Source organism: Notothenia rossii, assembly GCF_949606895.1.
Source record: "Notothenia rossii genome assembly, chromosome: 11".
In the NCBI taxonomy this organism is placed as follows: Eukaryota; Metazoa; Chordata; class Actinopteri; order Perciformes; family Nototheniidae; genus Notothenia; species Notothenia rossii.
Genome location: NC_136910.1, coordinates 3,368,668 through 3,391,024, shown reverse-complemented (window position 1 = coordinate 3,391,024; position 22,357 = coordinate 3,368,668). Strand labels below are relative to the sequence as shown.

General features: G+C 39.8%; 2 protein-coding genes across 2 annotated transcripts; one reads left to right on the top strand and one right to left on the bottom strand.

Annotated features, from left to right (window-relative positions):
* Window positions 1–11,915: 11,915 nt before the first annotated feature.
* On the top strand, window positions 11,916–17,221 carry LOC307023533 (uncharacterized protein). Its single transcript, XM_079656826.1, has 4 exons — window positions 11,916–12,029; window positions 12,758–13,034; window positions 15,531–15,653; window positions 16,245–17,221. Exons 1-4 carry the CDS (start codon window positions 11,923–11,925, stop codon window positions 16,692–16,694), a joined length of 957 nt encoding a protein of 318 aa, XP_079512952.1. The 5' UTR covers window positions 11,916–11,922; the 3' UTR covers window positions 16,695–17,221.
* Window positions 17,222–17,750: 529 nt separating this feature from the next.
* Window positions 17,751–22,005, bottom strand: LOC307023534 (zinc transporter ZIP11-like). Its single transcript, XM_079656827.1, has 3 exons — window positions 21,857–22,005; window positions 19,212–19,370; window positions 17,751–18,480 (listed from the first exon to the last, which is right to left on the bottom strand). The coding sequence occupies exons 1-3, from the start codon at window positions 21,988–21,990 to the stop codon at window positions 18,402–18,404; spliced, it is 372 nt and encodes a 123-aa protein (XP_079512953.1). The 5' UTR covers window positions 21,991–22,005; the 3' UTR covers window positions 17,751–18,401.
* Window positions 22,006–22,357: the final 352 nt, after the last annotated feature.

Below are 22,357 nucleotides of genomic sequence, written 5' to 3'. Positions count from 1 at the left end.
CCTTAATTCATGGTTTTTACTATCCGGTATCAGTATGTTGTTACTTCGGCATCATTTTGAAACGTGTATTACAATTAAATCACGGTCAAATATGTTCATCTTGTTGTAGTTGTAGCCCCCTTGACAGCGATTCTCTCTAGTTTAGACTGCGGTCAAGCCAGCCTCCACTCTAAACACAGAGGGATGATTTTGTTTTACTCTACCGTAATGCATAGGATATTCGCGCACCGCAATATCACGTGAGGGCTGGCTTGACTAGGTTTTCCCGAGTGGAGGCTGGCTTGACCGCAGTTAGTTTAGCATACTCAGCCCGACTCAGCCTGGTTGTTCCTGGCCCTAGAACCACGATTGTATGGGGCCATTACATCACCAGAAGTCCAAATTTAAGGGGTCATTTCTCCCCAGTTAATCTCGGTGTCTGAGTCCTTCTTCTTATAGCAGACCACTCATCAACGGACGGCGCGGAGCAGGCTCAAACCTTCAACCACTCCAAAAAACAACTGCTGCTCCAACAACATCTACACACAGTCGGCCATTCTTGGTCTGCCTAAAGTTTAAAATGAAAACCTAACATCACATTTGAACTTTAACCTGCTACTCAAAAATGCGTTCAAACCCAGAGGGGCGGGAAACATGTTTTATTATTGCTTTAAAAAATGTAGCTTTTTTATTCAGTATTCTGGGGAGTGGTCTTCACTGTATTCTGGTTAGAACAGTTGAACAATATTTCTTCATAGGAACTTTCTATCGTAGTAACATATACTCAAGCATTATATATCCGGCAATCGCTCTGTCAAAACTGATGTTGAAATACAACACATATAAACATAATGGGGAAAAGAATAGCTGCTTATTTTGTTGAATTGATGTTCATTATTTTAGGACATAAGATTCTTCAAGAGCCAATTGCTTTTGCTTTGGCTTTTTTTAAACAGTATTTTAAAGCGAGTTATATTTAGAGAATACAAGAGGAGTCTTTTCTCTCATGAAACCGGTGTGGGTGGGTTTTTCTGTTTAGGACAAGATTAGACATGCTTTATCAACATTAGAATGATGAAATATGAAATCATAGTTTAAGTGAAAGACAAAGAATATCTGTTTTGTTAAATTTATCATTTTGATTATGTTGGGAATATCCTATCGCTTATTTCAGCATCTGTTTATTTCCTTCTTTGTGCAGAACTCATAGCTCATGACAAATAAATGCAGAACTTGTTTTGTTTGAGAGAATCACTGTTTACACCATTTAGTTGGAGATATTGCTGATGGTTATAAAAATGAAGCAACATCAGATTCCTGTAACACTTCAACATCTGGATATGTTCACTCTGTGCTTAAATAAAGAGACCTGACTTTACACTGAGGGCCAGTTGTTGTTATTTATTGTATTCTGGAAGGCAGTGTCACATCCACTATATTCTATATATATTACCTTTTTTGGTTCAAATGTCAAGCTTTGTCCGAGGTGGGAGAAGTCCTGCTACTAACTGAAGTATTAGGGACTTTTTTAGAACATTTAAATTATCCAGACATCTTTTATATTGTTTATATCTGATATACAGGTGTATATCAGTATGTAGTGTCTCTACTTTAAAGAGTCCTCTCCTGCTGATGTTCATGTGTATATCAGTATGTAGTGTCTCTACTTTAAAGAGTCCTCTCCTGCTGATGTTCAGGTGTATATCAGTATGTAGTGTCTCTATTTTAAAGAGTCCTCACCTACTGATGTTCAGGTGTACATCAGTATGTAGTGTCTCTACTTTAAAGAGTCCTCTCCTGCTGATGTTCAGGTGTACATCAGTATGTAGTGTCTCTATTTTAAAGAGTCCTCTCCTGCTGATGTTCAGGTGTATATCAGTATGTAGTGTCTCTACTTTAAAGAGTCCTCTCCTGCTGATGTTCAGGTGTACATCAGCATGTAGTGTCTCTACTTTAAAGAGTCCTCTCCTGCTGATGTTCAGGTGTACATCAGTATGTAGTGTTTCTACTTTAAAGAGTCCTCTCCTGCTGATGTTCAGGTGTATATCAGTATGTAGTGTCTCTACTTTAAAGAGTCCTCTCCTGCTGATGTTCAGGTGTATATCAGTATGTAGTGTCTCTACTTTAAAGAGTCCTCTCCTGCTGATGTTCAGGTGTATATCAGTATGTAGTGTCTCTACTTTAAAGAGTCCTCTCCTGCTGATGTTCAGGTGTATATCAGTATGGAGTGTCTCTACTTTAAAGAGTCCTCTCCTGCTGATGTTCAGGTGTATATCAGTATGTAGTGTCTCTACTTTAAAGAGTCCTCTCCTGCTGATGTTCAGGTGTATATCAGTATGTAGTGTCTCTACTTTAAAGAGTCCTCTCCTGCTGATGTTCAGGTGTATATCAGTATGGAGTGTCTCTACTTTAAAGAGTCCTCTCCTGCTGATGTTCAGGTGTATATCAGTATGTAGTGTCTCTACTTTAAAGAGTCCTCTCCTGATGATGTTCAGGTGTATATCAGTATGTAGTGTCTCTACTTTAAAGAGTCCTCTCCTGCTGATGTTCAGGTGTATATCAGTATGTAGTGTCTCTACTTTAAAGAGTTCTCTCCTGCTGATGTTCAGGTGTATATCAGTATGTAGTGTCTCTACTTTAAAGAGTCCTCTCCTGCTGATGTTCAGGTGTATATCAGTATGTAGTGTCTCTACTTTAAATAGTCCTCTCCTGCTGATGTTCAGGTGTATATCAGTATGTAGTGTCTCTACTTTAAAGAGTCCTCTCCTGCTGATGTTCAGGTGTATATCAGTTTGTAGTGTCTCTACTTTAAAGAGTCCTCTCCTGCTGATGTTCGGGTGTATATCAGTATGTAGTGTCTCTACTTTAAAGAGTCCTCTCCTGCTGATGTTCAGGTGTATATCAGTATGTAGTGTCTCTACTTTAAAGAGTCCTCTCCTGCTGATGTTCAGGTGTACATCAGGATGTAGTGTCTCTACTTTAAAGAGTCCTCTCCTGCTGATGTTCAGGTGTGTATCAGTATGTAGTGTCTCTACTTTAAAGAGTCCTCTCCTGCTGATGTTCAGGTGTACATCAGCATGTAGTGTCTCTACTTTAAAGAGTCCTCTCCTGCTGATGTTCAGGTGTATATCAGCATTTAGTGTCTCTAGTTTAAAGAGTCCTCTCCTGCTGATGTTCAGGTGTATATCAGTATGTAGTGTCTCTACTTTAAAGAGTCCTCTCCAAGGTCCTTCTTTGTTTTCTGTAATGTAGCAAATGTACAAAGGAACATGGTGGTGAGCTACTCACCACCATTCCTTCCTTCCAGCCTCGCGTGAGGCAGTCGCAATTTTTACAGGCTCCCACTACCTGTTAGCATCTGGCATCTGTTAGCATAGATCTAGCTCTCCGGCTTAGGCTCCATCTATGTCCATCTATGTTCCATCTTTAACGCCATTGATCTGTGGAGGATCTGCCGCGGTTTGAGGGCCTGCCGTCCACCCATTTCTGCTTCTGCTGGTGGTGGTTCCCACGGCTGAAGGCCGCTATCCACCTGCTGTTAGAGGCCTACTCCCACCTGTTGGGTGCTACTGTGCGGGGGAGGCCTGGTCTGGAGATACCGCGGAGAAACCGGAGTGTTGCCACACTGCTGATTGCCTATTTCCTTGCTGCTGTCCTGACGTGGTTTTGCTTCGGGAACATCGTGGATGCTGTTGAGCTGGACTGGGAAAATGGCAAATGTCGTGTTTCTGCTGTGCCTTTTTTTGACTGTGCTGGACAAGGAGAAGTTCGCTAGTCATCCTGACAATTCTGCTGGATGCGGGTCCGTTCTGCCGCCCGCAGTGGACATCCCCTGTACAGGTTCGGATGGGTTGCACAAACAATTGCTAGTTGCACTGTCGCGGACATTCATTTCGTCAAATGTCTGTCTTTCTCACATGCCTGCCACAATGGTCCTTCAGAATTGTTTTTTGAACTCTAATCTCACTTTTGCGAAGTTTGCTGGTGACTCTAGAACAGCTGAAAATGTATGTGTGTTGATTAAGAGGAAAAGGTGCTTGGTATTTTTATTGTTGTTACTATCAGGAAATGTACAGCCAAATCCGGGTCCACCTGGTAGTTTTAGTCAAATAGCTACTCCTGCTGATTTTAGTTCTAGATCGGGGTTAGGTTTAATTCATTTAAATGTGCGCAGTCTGTTACCTAAATTAGATTTTGTCCGTATTTGGGCGAGTTCAACTGATGCTGATGTCATTGTCTTATCAGAAACGTGGCTAGACAAATCGATCTTGGCCTCTGACATTTACATAAATGGTTACAATGTATATCGCACTGACCGTCCTAAAAAAGGTGGTGGCGTTGCCATTTATGTGAAAAATAAGTTTTGTGTAACAAAAATGGTTTCCAAATCTGTTAGTAAACAACTAGAATTTTTAGCTGTGAATGTCGAAGTAACAAAGGGTCAACAGGTCATGGTGGTGGGTTGCTACAGGGCCCCCTCGGCTGTCAAGGACTCCTTATCTTCATTGGCAAAACTGTTATCTCAACTTTCCTACAAGGAAATAGTGCTGCTTGGTGATTTTAATTGGGATTGGTTAACTTCTGTGTCAGAGGATTTTAAAAACCTGTGTACCTCTTTGAACATTACTCAGATTATAGACAGTCCTACTCGCACAAATATTAAGTCCCCAAATAAATCCTCCTTAATTGATCTAATTTTAACAAATGTTCCATATAAATACTCATCTGTGGGAGTATTTGCTAATGATGTGAGTGACCACTGTGTTGTAGCCACAATTAGGGACACTAAGGTCCAAAAAGTTAAACCACGCATCATCACAAAGAGAGATAAAAAACACTTAGTGGAGCAGGGTTTTTTACATGATCTGTTTGATTTTGATTGGGGAAAAATCGATCTGTGTGCTGATGTAGAAACTGCATGGTCTTATTTTTATCTTGGTTTTATAAAAATTATAGATAAACATGCACCTCTGCGTAAATTTAGAGTGAAGGGACGAAACAATCCCTGGTTTTCTGCTGAGCTGTCCAATCTCCTTCATGAGAGAAACAATGCCTGGGCAAAGGCTAGGAAATCAGGCTCAGAGGTAGAATGGCTACGCTTTAGGCAGCTAAGGAATAGCTTTACTTCAAATGTCAAAAGTGCTAAGTCAAAGTACTATTTGTCAGTTACCACAGAAAACCTGAATAATCCTAGTAAATTTTGGAAAGCCATAAAATCGATTTCCACTGGTGATATCCCAAATGAGCTACCTCCGTACCTCACCACAGCATCTGGCATTATATCAGACAGGGCCACCATGCTAAATTGCTTTAATAAGCATTTTGTCTCTTGTGGCTCTCTGTTTGATTCTGTCACTGACTGTGCTTCTGCTTCTGTGAACGCTCCAGTCCTTGACTCTGAACAATGTGGTCTGGAAAACCCTTTCAGTTTTACTCCTTTAACTGTTGGTATTGTCCATGAAGCTTTATCCAAGTTAGATCCTAAGAAACCGGCTGGCCCGGACAACGTAGAACCTTTCTTTTTAAAGATAGCTGCAGATTTTATTGCTCCACCTCTTACTTCTCTTTTTAACCTCTCCCTCAGCACAAATACAATTCCTAAAGTATGGAAGTCTGCTTATGTCCTGCCTCTACTGAAAGGAGGGGAGGCAACTATTTTAAATAACTATAGGCCAATCTCTAAATTGTCAGTTTTGGCTAAGGTGCTCGAACGACTTGTGAGTGAACAAGTAAAGGAGTTTTTATGTATAAATGATATCCTGTCTAAACATCAGTCAGGCTTCAGGAAGAAACATAGCACCATCACTGCAACAATGAAAGTGGTAAATGATATTACTAGTATGCTAGATAATAAACAGAGTTGTGCAGCTCTGTTTATTGACCTTTCCAAAGCGTTTGACACCGTTGATCATCGCGTCTTAAAACAGAGGCTACTCAGTACTGGCATATCCAGCCATGCAGTGGGGCGGTTTGTGAACTACCTCTCTGAAAGGTCCCAATGTGTTCACTTTGATGGGCTGTCTTCTGAGTGGTTAAACATTGCTAATGGTGTTCCTCAAGGTTCTGTTTTAGGTCCACTTTTATTCTCCATATATATCAACAGTTTAGGTGAAAATGTGGATGAAGCTACTTTACATTTTTATGCGGACGATACCGTGATGTATTGTGCAGGTCCCTCCATTCAGGAGGCGGTTGTTAAATTACAGGCTGTTTTTAACATTATTCAGACTCAGCTCTCTGAACTAAAGCTTCTTTTAAATGTGGATAAAACCAAGATAATGCTCTTTTCAAAAGCTAAAAAGTCACCAGAGCCTGTTTTAGATATTGTATCAACGCAAGGAACAAAACTTGAAGTGGTTACCTGTTACAAATACCTTGGTATCTTGCTTGATGACTATCTCTCTTTTAAACTTCATGTCAATAACCTGCTTAAAAAACTGAGGGTTAGGCTAGGTTTCTTTTTCAGGAATAAGTCCTGTTTCTCGCTTGAGGCCAGGAAAAGGCTAGTCACTGTGACCTTTTTACCTGTGCTGGACTATGGTGATCTGCTGTATATGAATGCACCTGCCAACTACCTAAGCAAACTAGATGCTGCGTATCATAGTGCTCTGAGATTTGTCACTAACTGTAAAGCACTTACTCATCACTGTACATTGTATACCAAGGCAGGATTACCATCACTCACTGTACGGAGGCTCAGTCACTGGTACACTTTTATCTATAAAGCTATGTTGGGCAAACTCCCGTATTATATCTGTTCATTGATAAAGCAGAAAGTTGCAAGCAGCTATTGTCTGCGATCACAGGATATAGTCTTGTTAGATGTGCCAAGAGTAAGGACTGTCTTAGGGAAGACAGCTTTTATGTGCGCAGCTCCACTTGCTTGGAACAGTCTACAGGCAAAATTGAAATTGAGCATTTTTATTTCTTTGAATGTATTTAAGGCATGTCTAAATGAAATGCTTTCTGACACTCTGGGTATTTGTAAATGTTGAATATGTAAATATGATATCCTCTGTTGTTTGTATGTTGTTTTTATGTTTCATGTGGAACTAAATGATGCAGGTCTCCCTTGTAAATGAGATCGATGATCTCAAGGGACTAATCTGTCTAAATAAAGGTTTGAAATGAAATGAAATGAACAGAGTTATTCACATCATGTTGTTGTCACAGAAAATATAAACTAAATATATTGCTTAAAAAACAGATCGATAAAGTGAAATAATCCTTTGGTTAGCCTTAGTAAAACAATACTGTGAGATTACTAACATTTATGAAATATGCTTATGATATTACAGTTGCAGTAGTGGGGTGGGGTTACAAACGATACACTGTAAAAATACTCACAAAAAGTATCACACCCGTGAGTCCAGTTGGGTCAAATCAAATAGGCTACACTGTAAAAGAGAAAACTCGTAAAAGAACGGTCAAAGTACTGGCAGCAGCGGCTGCCAAACAAAAAACATTAAATTAAAGTAAAAATACGTTCACTGAAATAAAGTGCAAAAGCAATTAATAAACAGGAATTGTCCTTAAAGATTTTACAGGAAAACACTGTAGTGTTACAGCTGTTTCCTCTCTTTCCAAAATTCATTGTCTTAAAATGTTACATTCAAATAACTTAAATAAAGTTCTGATGAGAAAAACTGTTTTTTACTTTTTTTTTTAATTAGATTTTTATGATCAAACACAAAAATAAATACAGAACATAAAGTTCTACAGGTAGAATACTGTTATTTTACAGCTTTTTTCTAACATTTTCCAATCAAAGACGTTCAATAAAAAGACAGCAGAAAAATGTTCTGTAGGGAACAATTACTATAAAATTTGTAAAACTTAAAATATAAAAATATTTGTAGAATTATAGTACAACTAATTAATACAGCATTTCATATTTAAAAATCTACTTATAAACAGTATAAACAAAAAGTAAGTTGAATTTTTTCAAGATTACTTTGAAACATTCTCAACTGAAAATAACAGAAATTACAAAATGGCGACATATGTTCACATTGTCAATTTGAAGGAGCAGTGTGCAGGATTTAGTACGTCTAACAATGGTAGGTTTCAACCAATGGATAACTTGTTCACTCACCCTCCTATCCCAAGTTTGTAGGAGAATGAATATTGGCTGCAAAAAACTTGAGGCCCAATCATGTTTCCTCTGTCCATTCTGCGCTACTGTAGACGTGGCAGTGCAACCTAGAGGACAAAAAGACAACAATTAGTAAACCATAATGATGAATGTTATTATCAGCAGCTGCCAATAGATCCCCCATATTGTATGATGGACCTTTGAAGCAGGGTTGGAAACTTAAACACACACACACTATTGATTGTAAAACAGTTCTTGATAGCATCCCAAGGGAATTGATCGAATGCCAAACCCCTTCCAGAACACCAACTTTCTAATACCGTAGAAACTACAACTAGGCGCTGGCACGAATGCAATGCTTCAGCTTCCTACAACTTTAAAGCTGTGTGGATGTGGCTCTATGAAGAGTTGTTCATATTTTTCTCATTCATTTCATAAGTTTAGAAGGGGGGAACATAGTCTAACAACAGTTAGCTTTTGTTAATGTTACCTCGAGCCAAACTTGTTTCTGAAATCCCTTTCTCTTACATACATAAAAAAAAAACAATGGAGCTTACCCTAAAACTAACCACTGGATTGCTTGTAAGGGTGGGAACAATCAAACGCACCCTCCCAGGCACTGCGTGTTAGCGAAGTACAACTGGGATTTCGAAGAGGAAGATATGCTTGGTCAATTCTTAATAAAAAAGCAAAAGTAACAAATTGAGAACTTGAATTTTCTTTAGCAGCGCCTAGCTACAGCTGCGGAGCTTCGGTCAATACCGCTAACAGTCTATTTCCTTAAAATGGTACATATCGCTGAATCTATATTTTCATCTTCAGTTGATGAAATCTGCATAATGTCCCTTTTAGGGGTGTAACGGTATACGTACCCGTACCGAAATTATTCGGTACGGGCCCTTCGGTTCGGTACACGTGTGTACCGAAGTGTACCGAACGAATATAACATTAAACGTAAAAAATTGAGAACGTGAACAACTTCTTGGAAGTAATCCCGGGTGCTGCGTCACAGCGTTGGAGTAGCATGTTCCTGCAGCCCATGCTCCGGGCAGGGCTGCATGAACGCAGCGTTCAGTGCAATTTCAACGCGTCATAGAGCGACCAAGTCATTTCATTGGACGAGAGGCATACAATGAGAGCTGGGATGCGTTCAAATTTAGTCAGTAATTTGAGGAACTGTCGAAATGGCGAATGCAGATAAGGTTGAGCTGGAAAATCCTCCAGCATCATTGAAGTCTCCGGTTTGGGAACATTTTGGTTTCACAGTTACGTACAAGGATGTTGCAGAATATGTGGCAGCATGTCCTGTGTGTGCCAGGAACAAGACTTCTCGCCAAGCTGCGGCAGGTCTTCTCCAACCTCTGCCCATTCCCAACAGACCATGGTCGTATATTGCATTGGACTTTGTGACAGGATTGCCACCTTCTGCAGGTAATACCACAGTACTTACAGTCATTGATCGTTTTTCCAGAATGGTACACCTCATCCCCATGTCCAAATTACCTACTGCCAGAGAAACAGCACAGGCCATGTTGTCCCATGTGTTTCTTATCCATGGTTTCCCAAGCGATGTTGTTTCAGACCAAGGCCCACAATTCTGGAGGGAGTTTTGTTGCCTGATTCAAGCCACCGTGAGCCTGTCATCCGGATACCATCCCCAGTCAAACGGTCAAGCGGAGAGAATGAATCAGGAAATGGAGACCTGTCTGAGATGCCTGGTGTCCCAGAAACCTACCACCTGGAGTAAACATCTGATTTGGGTTGAGCATGCAAACAATACCTTACCCACATCAGCCACCGGAATCTCTCCTTTTCAATGCGTCCATGGTTACCAGCCTCCATTGTTCCCGGAGCTCGAGCAGGAAGTCACCGTACCATCAGCACATGCTATGGCCGTCGGGTCTGGGTGGGAGTTCGCCATATGCTGCAGAAAAATGCGACCCCCATGAAGATTATGGCCGACCAAAACGACGTCCATCTCCAAGGTACAAGGCCGGACAACGAGTGTGGTTGTCCATTTACCATTTCAAAAGTTATCAATCCTGTTGCTGTTCGCCTATGTCTCCCAAAGTCCCTCAAGGTTCACCCCACGTTTCATGTCAGCAAGCTGAAACCGGCCATAGAGAGCAGACTGGTCCCCGCCTCCAAACCACCTCCACCTCCCCGGGTCGTCGACGGAGGTATTGTGTATACAGTGGACAAAATACTGTCTGAAAGAAAGCGGGGTAGAGGGAGACAGTTCCTGGTCGACTGGGTAGGGTATGGACTGGAGGAAAGATGCTGGATCCCAGGCAGCGTCATTGTCGACAAGTCCCTGATCATATCACGATCTCAGGCTTCAGGGACGTCTGGAGCCGTCCGTAAAAGGGGGGGTCCTGTAAGGTTTCAGTGTTAAGTGTCCTGATAGTTGTTGTGTTGTGTTCCTAGTGTTTGTCTTATTTTGGTAATAACTCTACCCTCTCGTTTCAGGTGTCTGCACTTCCTGTCCTTGTGTGTCACCTGTCAGATTGATTGTTGTCCCCGCCCCTGATTGTGTCCACCTGTGCCCCATTACCTAATGTGTGTGTGTATATATAGCCCTTCTCTCCCTTTGTCTTGTGTTGGTTCGTCTTGTCTCTTCATCGTGTCCATGCCTGTGTACCAGAGACCTGTATGTTAAACCTAGTCGAACCTAGAGATTCTGTTGAGAGTCCTAGTTGATCCTAGTGATCATTATTGAAAACTTTGGAGTCTTTTATAATAAAGAACATTACAAAGACAACGGAATCGTGCATCTGAGTTCCTATGAGCCCATCGTGTCAATTACGGGATCAGTGAGCTGCATGAGATACTGACAGGCTGTCAAGAGAGAGAGAGAGAGAGGCTCCGTTTATTATTCCCTTGTTATTATCCAAAGTTACTGTACACTTTTGAATAATGTAGTTAATCTACTATAATTAGTTTGTTTAATATTGAGTAGTTACCAATTAGTTTTAAAGCTCAATGAATAATTAACAAAGAAGACCTTTGACCGGCACTTTTCTCATTTTTTTTCCGGAAAATGTAAACTTTAACGGACATGTTGACCGGTAAAAAATGTATTCTAACGGAAACTCTGGCAAAATAAAACCCATTTTCTGTTAGACTACGGTATATCAAGACCATCTTCTGCTAGTGGCGCTGCCAACCAATGATGATCCATTCAATAGTTGTTCAAATATTTCAGGCCCATGATCTTAATAAGGACATATGAGCAATGGTGAAAATCTATTGACAGGACTTCTTTTTGATCATGTTGAATCTGTAGGAGTTTTCCATCATGATAATGTTTTTAGTTTTAATTCTGAAAGAACAGACACAAAGAGGACTTTGTGCTCGCAGTTTGTCTCCTATACATCTCTTATCTCTTCAATATCTCAACAAGACTCAATGGTGCAAAGTTAACTTTTAACCACTCTGGTAAACATTAACAGTTTCTTCTTTTAAATCTGACAGAGATACCTGAACCCTCTCAGACCGAGGAACCCATTACCACTGGATCGTTGTTGATTGATTCTTTTTACAGTTCTCTTCTCATAAGGTCAGTTAATGCTTCTTCCAGATAGACTGTGCTTCAAAACAACAATTTACACATACTTTCCTATTTAGTTTCTGGGTATATGTTTTTGTATTCGCTGAGTTTTTATATAACTTTGTATACCTTGATCTGGGTCAATATTCGATTCTGCCTGCAAGTTGCAAGGAGTTCTTATCAAAACAGCGTTTCCTTATGTATGGACAGAAGATAGGCTCTTTACTACACAATCAGTTAACTAACACAGACATCACAAAACGTTCTTCTGCTCTTTGTGCTCCCAGCCAAACAGAAAATGGGCCAATATGAGTCAATGCCTCCGGAAGAGCGACTTGCTCAGCTTGATTGGTTGTCAGAAAGATTGTTTGCTTCAGAACAATGGCAGGGTATTGAAATTGACAGGTAAGCATTGTTCAAAGAAAATACATGTCAGTGTTTCAACTTTTGAAGATACTATATATTTTATACAAACCATTTAATGATTTTGATCTTGTGCCGTCATTGGGTCAGGATTTTATTTGTCAAAGGCCATTTGAGAAGTACCCGATAACAGCAAGTGGGACAAGTCAGGGATTCATGAGAACTAGGAACCTTCAACAGGCTGACCCGGTGAACCCTAGACACTAAAATAGTTGTTTAAAAAGGTTTGTTTGTTTACTTTGAACCATCACGAGATGCTCCCACAGAGCTGCAACATACTTATCTCTGCAGATCCGCCAAATCCTGCTTCCCTGCCATACCGATAACATTCAACTCTAACCTCCAAAGTCTTCTTACTGATATTAAATCTTGGATGCAACAGAACTTCCTTCAACTCAACTGCAACCCATCAGAAACACTCAATCAGCCCAACTCTGGCATACAGTTACAATGAATACATGCTTAGTCATGAGATAACTGACCATATCAGAGTACATTGGACCCATGATCAGACCAATGATCACCCACTGTGTGGTCACATGACACTTTGTGACTGCACACCTTCCTGAGTCCTGAGATCTACTGTCTGTTGACATGTGAGGCTTAGAGAATATTATTATTTATATTTTAAATATAACATTATAGCAATCAATTCTCTGATAATCATAATTTCCATTACAGAAGACTAATGAGTATTTCTCTGCACTCAGCTCCCTGCTAAATTACTCTGGACTCAACTCAACCGATGTGCTGGTCAGATACCGTGACCAAGTCTTCGATGTTTCAAGTGCTGTAAAGAAGCTGGGTGGTGCTGTAGACAGGATCGGTGGTGCACTCGCTGGGTTCACAAAGGTGCCCAACGCTGTGGGACTCGGTGCTCTCGTCATTTCCATGATCTTAGAGTCAGTCGGGATAAGCTTGGGGAAAGAAACCATGGGCACGGCTGAAATGTTGCAGAGGGTGTTTGCAGACGAGAAGGGCAAAGAGGTGAGACCCTGATGGTTCCTCAGTTTAATAACAGGTTGCTAAGGTTAGCTGCCGCGACTTCCTTCCTTTGTTTCCATTAAGCCTCTCAAAACAAGCATTTTAACGCCTTGTCTTTTAATTTATTTATTTTACTCACAGCTGTGACGACTTGTTTGCGTGTGTTGATGTTGTGCAACTTGGGCCACTTAAATAGGCCTTTATAATATTCGATCAAATCAAAACAATAAAGGAAATATTCTAATTAAATGATAAACAAACTTACATTGTTTTCTGCGCATATCTGTGTCTCTTAACCCACGGACCCGCCGGCGGGGACGAAACCACAACATCTGCAAGAAACAGTGTCTGAGGGCATCTTAATATGTAATAAACTATGAATGTTTTATATCCATGTAACGGGAAGAAACTCAGCTAACTGATCTTGTATTATTATTTTTTTAAATAAACCCACAATGCTAATGCTTAGCCTCTGAATTAGCAACGAGCGAAAAATGCTAACGCTTTACTGCACAGAAAATCACTCATAAAACCCTTATTATTTATCTTTTCTGCACATAAAACCTATCGATTCGCATCCTGAGATGACACTGAATCGATCGGTACCTACATGATCACTCTATGATAAGAACTCACGACGATATGAACAAGAACAGACATCAAAACATGTGGCGATAGGTAGCTAAAAGCGCTAACATGGCCTACCTTGGTCGTTGTCCGGTCAAAAGTGGTCTTCAATGGCATTAAAACGATACAAACGCTGCTGAAGGTTAATCCATAGCTTAATCCGGTGGTTCTCCAAGTGGGGCGTGCCCCCCCTGGGGGGCGCAGAGGCATGCCAGGGGGGGCGCGAGAGACAAGGAGGAAAAATGCTTATTAAAAAAAAAAAAAAAGATTTAAAAAAAAAGAAATCATAAATTGAAAAATTATTGATTTGAAAATAATTTCATGCAATACTATTACGTCTGGGTCTCTGTGTTTCATTAAAGCTCGGCTCTGTGTGTGTGTGGAAAGAGCCATTTTGCGTGCGTGAGCGAGAGAGAGAGAGCGCACTGGTACCGGAGATCGTTGTTGTTAGCTTCTGGTGCTAGCGAGCTACGCTAACAGATATAAGGAGTTTTTTCAACAACCAAGTGGAGGAGAGTCCTCTGCTGTCAGACTGAGAGGCTCAGTGAGCTAAAGGGCTCTCTCAGTGTTATCTCAATGGGTCTCAAATGTTTTGGTCACCCCCCTAGAGGATGTGAGGTCCACTCCCCACTTATAAAAATAGCACTTGACCTCTGCTTACACCTATATGCCGTGAGCTGTTTGTCGAGCCTTCATTGTAACAGTCGTGGGTACGTTGTGTATGTGCGTGGGGATTGTTGCAGTAGAAAATTCCACTGTAGCGACCGGTACATTAATGGGAAAGCCTAAATGTTTGAGCACCCTCTATGAAACAAGCTACCCCACAGCACCCTCAAAACAAATCTCTGGCGCCGCCACTGGGCCTGACTATTTGTGTTGGGGGGGGGCCGACTTTTTTTTTCCTCCAAAGGGGGGCCTGACAGAAAAAGTCTGAGAACCACTGGCTTAATCCAATGTGTCTGTGTCCCTTTGAAATTATTTCTGATAATCCATAAGCAATAAACCTGCATTTCCATTTTCAGATGTCAGAGCGAGAGATAGGTTCCGTTTAGGGCAGACTTTATGCGCGAAGCCCAAACCGTTTTGTGTTAGCGTTGGGATCTATATATAGACTCTCCTTCGATTCTATTGGCTCTAACGGTCAGAAAGATATGTCAATCACCAAAATCGACCAATGCGTTCCAGAGAAACGGTAAAAACGCCCATTTCCACCCAAATCACCTCAGAGGTGGCGTCTTTTTTGCTAAACCTCTCTAAAAAGGTCAAATGTCACTTGTTTTGCATCAATCTTGATATAGGGTACTTATTATATGTTTTGATTTGGATTCCTAAAGCTTTTAGTCTACTATCCCATCATCCAAGGGTAGTTTTCACTATAAGTAAAAAACAATATTTGGACGGACACTATCATTTACAGTTTTTTACGATGTTCAATCTGAATTTTTTTAAAAATAAAAAACATCTATATTGATTCTGACTTTTCTACATCCAACTCACAGCTTTATCATTACTTTGAGAAAAAAGATTATTAATTTTCCCCTTTTAGAAGTGTAGTTATGGTCATTTGTTCTGGAAATGTCATTTTCGAGCCTGAGACATGAAAAACAGGCTTGGGGTCTAACAGGGCTTGGGAATTGTCTTTCATACTCTCTTGACTACAGAGGTCGCCACTAGGTAACAATATTTGACCTTTACACAAAACCTAAAATCTGTCTTTAACATTAAGTCATATTTATAAAAATGTATGATTTTATTTCACAACAAATCTTTAACCTTTTAAATGTAACCCTTCACAATCGATATATAAAATGTTTTTCCGACCAATATTTGAAATAGGCTTTCATAAATGTTGACATTCTTTTTACTGTGAAGGTCCGAGACCTGATGGACGAGTATTTGAAGCGTCTGCAGATCAACTTGGGGAAGCCACAGCTCCAACTAGCTGAGACCCGGCAAATAGAGCTTGATCTCAGTGCGCAGCTAACGCGGCTAAAGGTACAACCTTTTAAAGTCTTCCAGCTGTATTTGAAGGATCATGCTACATTGTGATATCTCCTGTAATGTCCTTCTCCATCACTAATTCACTCATTTGAATAAATTATTTCTCAGGACGTCCTTTGAGGAATTCAATTGAACTTAAAACGTTAATTCAACCGTTAACTCAAATGTACATTTTAAAGTGGGATAGGCTAGACAAGCATAATGTACAGTGCCTTGTATTCTGTATATTTATATTGTGTATTCAATGTATATACTCTATAGATATATATATACTCATTATTGATATGTTTATATTCACTGTTTTGAATATTTAGTTAATCTTGGCGACGAAACAGTTTCCCATATTGGGATCATTAGAGTATATCTTATCTTAATCAGTAAGTAATCCTATTGTCGTGGCGTTTTAATCTGTTTCTACATTTAATAACCACTTTCGTCTATCTATCTAAATTCTTCTAGTGTGACTCACAAAAAAGAAATAGTTAAGAGCTTACTAAAGCCTTATATTAATAAGACAAGCATTCAAACCATAATGATGAAAGGAAAATGGCTCTAACACCTATTGTGCTCCTTTTTCTTTCCCAGAACTCCATGCTGGTCGATGGACATCTGGACTCTAGGCTTCTGAAGCAGTGGGTGAACGGCGCTGCGTTTCACACCCAGATGTTGATCCATCATGCTCGTCTGGAGGGGGCCGACGGGTCAAGAGCGGTGCGAGCAGCGAGCGTTTATCAGCAACAGCTCAACGTTATTATGGACAAATACAAGAAGTACCTGAATGGTATTACACGTATAGAAAACGAATTACATCCCCTACGAGCAAAGTGTCATCTGTATTTCAACGAGGGGCCGTTGTCTGGCTATCATGCTTCATGGTGCTCTAAGCGATATCACGACTGTGTTAACGACACTGACATGGTTGAGCATTTGTTTTCGAAACAGCAGATTTCTTGGACAAAAAGTTATTTCTCAGATTTAGCAGCAGATATTCCGACTCTGGTGAGACAACATGCCACCTTTCAAATCCAAAACTGACATTGAAGCTCTTTGTTTGTAAAGCCATGAGACCAACATCAAACCAAACTTTACTCTTAAACTCAAATATTTTAAACTGGACACACAACAGATGTCCAGACTAAGAGAGAACAACTATTACTACGAAATGTGGTTTATCCATCCACGGTGACCATAGGATGAATCCTGATGAGCCTTAATGTTTTTCATATTACTGTAAGTGACATTATCAAGTTCACATTTATCATTTTCCCAATAATTTGGTTAATGTTAAAAAAAACTGCAAAACTAAACATTCCCATAAGCCTTAGCTGTGCTTTGTGTTTCTGGAAATGAAAGCAATCTGACGCAATTTAGAAAAACGGTACACACAGTGACCGTTAAACCTGTTAGCATATGTTAGCATAGTCATTGTTAGAATGTTAGCATGTTGAATTTAGCATTTAGCTGAGGGCACAATACTCAGGCCCTGCAATAAAAAACACTTACTGTATGCCTTATGAATGCACAATGAAAAGGAGAGAGAAATGCTAAATGATATGCAGAGAGTTGGTCAAAGTCTGTTTGTGTTTCGTGTATCTGCATTTGCATGTGAGGTTGGTAAGGGTTAGATGAAGTGGATTCGTTTTGCATATTTTTACAACCAATGTGTTATTTGATTTGTTTTAACATACTATACAATTGTTTACAAGAATACAAAGTTCTTCATACAGCAAACTTCCTAATTCCGCTCTCAAAGTGCACCAGATTGATGCATTTTACTTTAAATTGGACACAATGTTCCTCTGGGGTAACAACACCCAGCATGGTCTCACTAACATACTTCTTTACAAAGCTTCCAGCAGCTCTATAGTGTAACCAGTAGATGTCAGCAGCACAAAGCAGAGACAGCTGTAAAGTCAGACTGTTTTATAAACGTGAGCTCGGTCAGACTGTAAAACTGTACATGTTTACATTATTGATCATCATAAGTCCAAAATAAACACAAAAAAAACCACTTAATTTTTTGAGGATCTGAAAAAGGATCAATGGTATCTGTGAGTGAATATTGAAAGCCTAAAAAAAAAATACATTAAAGACAATTGTTGATCTTGTTTAATTATAGAAATACTTTGTTATTCAGATTAAACATCAGCATTTAAACAATTCAACAACATGTGATTCGTCAGACCGGCCAGCAGGGGGCAGCAGAGTCCTGACAGGAAGAAGGCACTACATCTGTTTACAGGAGACTGACATTTGTTTGTTTTAAATGTGTTAAGAGTGTAAACAAACACACCACATTGTGTGTCAGAACAGAAAAGAATAAGCATAAATTACCAAATCAAACATCAGAACTTCAAGTATTGCCATCATGAGGAAATACAAAAACGGGAAGGAGGATCAAATTATAAAAAAATAACATTATTTTAACTTTTACAACTAAGATATATTGTTTTAAAACTCAAAAGAGAACAAAACAACCACAAATGCTGGAATCATGAGAATAAGCGTTAAATATTTATTATAAATTCATTCCTAAATTTGAGAACCACACTCATCCTTACAAAATATTTTTTTTACACTGCTAAATTAAATAAGCAACAATTCAAACCAAAACGGATTAACAGCGTTTCAGGAATAAAACACTTCATTTAGTCCCATTTAAAAAACAAAAAATTACAGCCAGCAGCACAGTGATGACCTCACAGCCATCGAGTGTTCTGTTGCCATGACGACAAGGTGATCTCAACCCAGCCCCACGTCCAGTGACATCATCACCACGAAGCCCACGATGGAGGTCCAGGACGCAAGTTTCCCATTTCCACTTTAGACAAAAAGGAGAGATTTAGTGAGAGGAAGGAGCAATGTGTAATACAAGATCTGAGTACTTCTACTTTTACTCAAGTACAAGATCTGAGTACTTCTACTTTTACTCAAGTACAAGTATGTATGTTTTATTGAGCAGATGATCACTCCGGTACTTCCAGTCCAACGCCTATGCACAGCGTTAGAAAATCGGCTTTCATAATAAAAGTCTCTGAGGTCTACAGTCAATTCGTTGGACCTCGTGACTTGGTTTGTGCTCTGATGTGCACTGTGAACTGTGAGACCCCATATAGGCAGGTGTGTTCCTTTCCAAGTCATGTCCAATCAATTTGGTTTACCACAGGTGGACTACAATCTAGTTATAGAAACATTTCAAGGATGATCAGTGGAAACGGGATGCACCTGAGCTCATTTTTCAGTGTCAAAGGAAATGGTGTGAATACTTATATATATGTGATATTTCATTTAATTATTTTTAACACGTTTAGAAAAAATAATATTTTAAAACGTTTTCACTTTGGTCATTATGGGGTATTGTGTGTGGGATATTGAGAACAGAAGTGAATTGAATCCATTTAGAAATAAGGCTGTAACAAAATGTGAAAAAAGTTAAAGGGTATGAATAGTTTCCGGATGCACTGTATCTTCACTGTAGCTACGTACAAATCACAATGAAATACTTGAATCTTGAAAACCTTGAATCTTTTGATCCCTCTTGTTCCTCCTTACCTGACTTGAGCCTCAGGTATGATGTCGTCCACTACCACGTACACCATCGCTCCGGCAGCAAACGCCAGTGCGTACGGCAGCAGAGGTTCAGCCAGGACGACAGCGAGGGCGCCCAGGACCCCAGCGATGGGCTCTACCATGCCGCTGAGCTGGCCATACCTGACGGGAAACAGTGATAATCAGTTGAGGAGTCAGCATTTAAAGTATCTGTACCTAAGGGCCATAACCCCAACCCTAACCCAGAGGAGGGAAGTAATGGAGTACAAATACTTCATTACTGTACTTAAGCTCATTTTTCTGGTATCATTACTTTACTCCACTACTTAATTTTTACTTTCTACTTCTTACATTTTGAATACAAATACCTGTACTTTCTACTTCTTACATGTTGAACACAAATACCTGTACTTTCTACTTCTTACATGTTGAACTCAAATACCTGTACTTTCTACTTCTTACACTTTGAACCCAAATACCTGTACTTTCTACTTCTTACATGTTGAACCCAAATACCTGTACTTTCTACTTCTTACATGTTGAACACAAATACCTGTACTTTCTACTTCTCACATGTTGAACTCAAATACCTGTACTTTCTACTTCTTACACTTTGAACCCAAATACCTGTACTTTCTACTTCTTACATGTTGAACACAAATACCTGTACTTTCTACTTCTTACATGTTGAACACAAATACCTGTACTTTCTACTTCTCACATGTTGAACACAAATACCTGTACTTTCTACTTCTTACATGTTGAACACAAATACCTGTACTTTCTACTTCTCACATGTTGAACTCAAATACCTGTACTTTCTACTTCTTACATGTTGAACACAAATACCTGTACTTTCTACTTCTCACATGTTGAACTCAAATACCTGTACTTTCTACTTCTCACATGTTGAACTCAAATACCTGTACTTTCTACTTCTTACATGTTGAACACAAATACCTGTACTTTCTACTTCTTACATGTTGAACTCAAATACCTGTACTTTCTACTTCTTACATGTTGAACTCAAATACCTGTACTTTCTACTTCTTACATGTTGAACTCAAATACCTGTACTTTCTACTTCTTACATGTTGAACTCAAATACCTGTACTTTCTACTTCTTACATGTTGAACTCAAATACCTGTACTTTCTACTTCTCACATGTTGAACCCAAATACCTGTACTTTCTACTTCTCTCATTTTCCAAACAGGCTGGTTCCTTTAGTCTGAATGTGTGTTTGGTGGCGTGATCATTATTATTTAGAGTCATTGCGTGCCTATTGATTTGAACACGATCCGTGTATCCATCATTTCCTGGTCTTCTCTAAAGAAGAGGGACCAATGGAAACGTTGTCATGTTTCCGTTGGTCACCATGGAAACATTCATTAGCTAACAATGACATTATTGTTCTATTAATATAAAGGGAGGTCAGGTACTCTTTAAAACAGCTGCTAGTTATGGGTACTTTTTACTGAAGTACATTTCAAAGCCTCTTTACTTTGACTTGAGTAAAGAAGTTTAGTCAGTACTTCTACTTTCACCAGAGTATTTTTAAACACGAGTATCTGTACTTCTACTTGAGGAAAGGATGTGTGTACTTTTGCCATCTCTGCCCTAACCCTACTTGACGGGAAACAGTAATGGTCAGCTGTTAGAGCACTGTGAAGCTGACCGTTGAGCGGCCCGACCAAGCAAGGAGGCAGAGAGTTGAAATATAACCCGGTGTGGGCATTTATTAAATCATCGGCACAGCCTCAACATGACTGTTACCCGTGAACACATCCACCAGCCACAAGGATCTCACCCCCGACTAACAGGAAGAACAGAGCCTAAATACCCACAGACTAATCAAGCCAACAGGACACAGGTGAGGGGGGAGGAGACAACACAGGGAGCCAGGTGAACACAATCACCAGTAACAGACAAGACGGGAGGGGGAACACTTTTCAAAATAAAACAGGAAACAGACAAACTAAGAACACAGTGGTCACTTGTACAATTAATGCAACTTAACGTCATAATATAAACACGCTCAACATATTATTTGCACCCTGATTAATCTCAACCGCTGTCATTCTTAAACCAGCATAAACACTTTAGGCGCTAACCCCCCTATATTTTCAGGTGGAGCCGAGGACCCGACCAGCATCTGTCAGACGACACTCCAATTAATACGGTTTAATCATTTAGTATAAATTATGTAAAAATGTGCAAATATGCAATGCCAAGCTGTACTGTGCAATCACGCTAATAAAGTGCAAACTGTTCACTAAAGTGCTGAGTGACATTTCTGTGCAAAGGGAAGTTGTTTCATAAAGTGCAAACCCACATGTGCAATATTACAAGGCCCGAAGCCGTCAGTCCGTAGTAACAAAGTTACCTTCGTTACAGGCACTAACCCTAACCCTAGTTCAGAAGGAAGTCAGATTGAATAGACGTCTACAAGAAAATGACCCTACTTCTCACTCTATGAATTACCTCAGTTAATGGTCTCATTCCCAGTCCTATATGGGGATATTTAGAGGGTCAGTAAGGTGTCTGTTATTGGGGAAGTGGTCCATGGGGGCCTAATCTTTTCCAAAGTGAGGTGATATTATTGTATTTCCTTACAGTGTTTAGAAACAGACTCATGTTTTTCCTTACCAGAAGGATTTCCATGTTGACATCCCTGAACCTCGGAGCGGCAGGCTCACCGCTAAGCCTTCTGGGAAATTCTGGATGCCAATACCGATGGCCAAATTTCTGAGGACACAAAAAACAGTCAGAAAACAAGACATTCAGAGGAAAGACTCACATGAAGCTACAAGTTACAAAACAATGTTATTGAAATATGTTGTAAAACCTATTTTCTATTACATTACTTCATATCAATAATAATAATAATAATAATAATAATACATTACATTTTTATTGCACTTTTCCTGGTGCTCAAAGACGCTTACAAAAAGAAAGAAATCAAGACCATCTTCTGCTGGTGGGGCTACACATAAATATGTCAGGCCCCAGATCTTAAAGCTGATTCTATAAGGACATATGAGCAATCATGCTAATCAATTCACTTATTTTTGATAATGTTGAATCTGTAGGAGTTTTGCATCATGATAATGTTTTTTGTTTTAATTCTGGAAGACGGACACAAGAAGG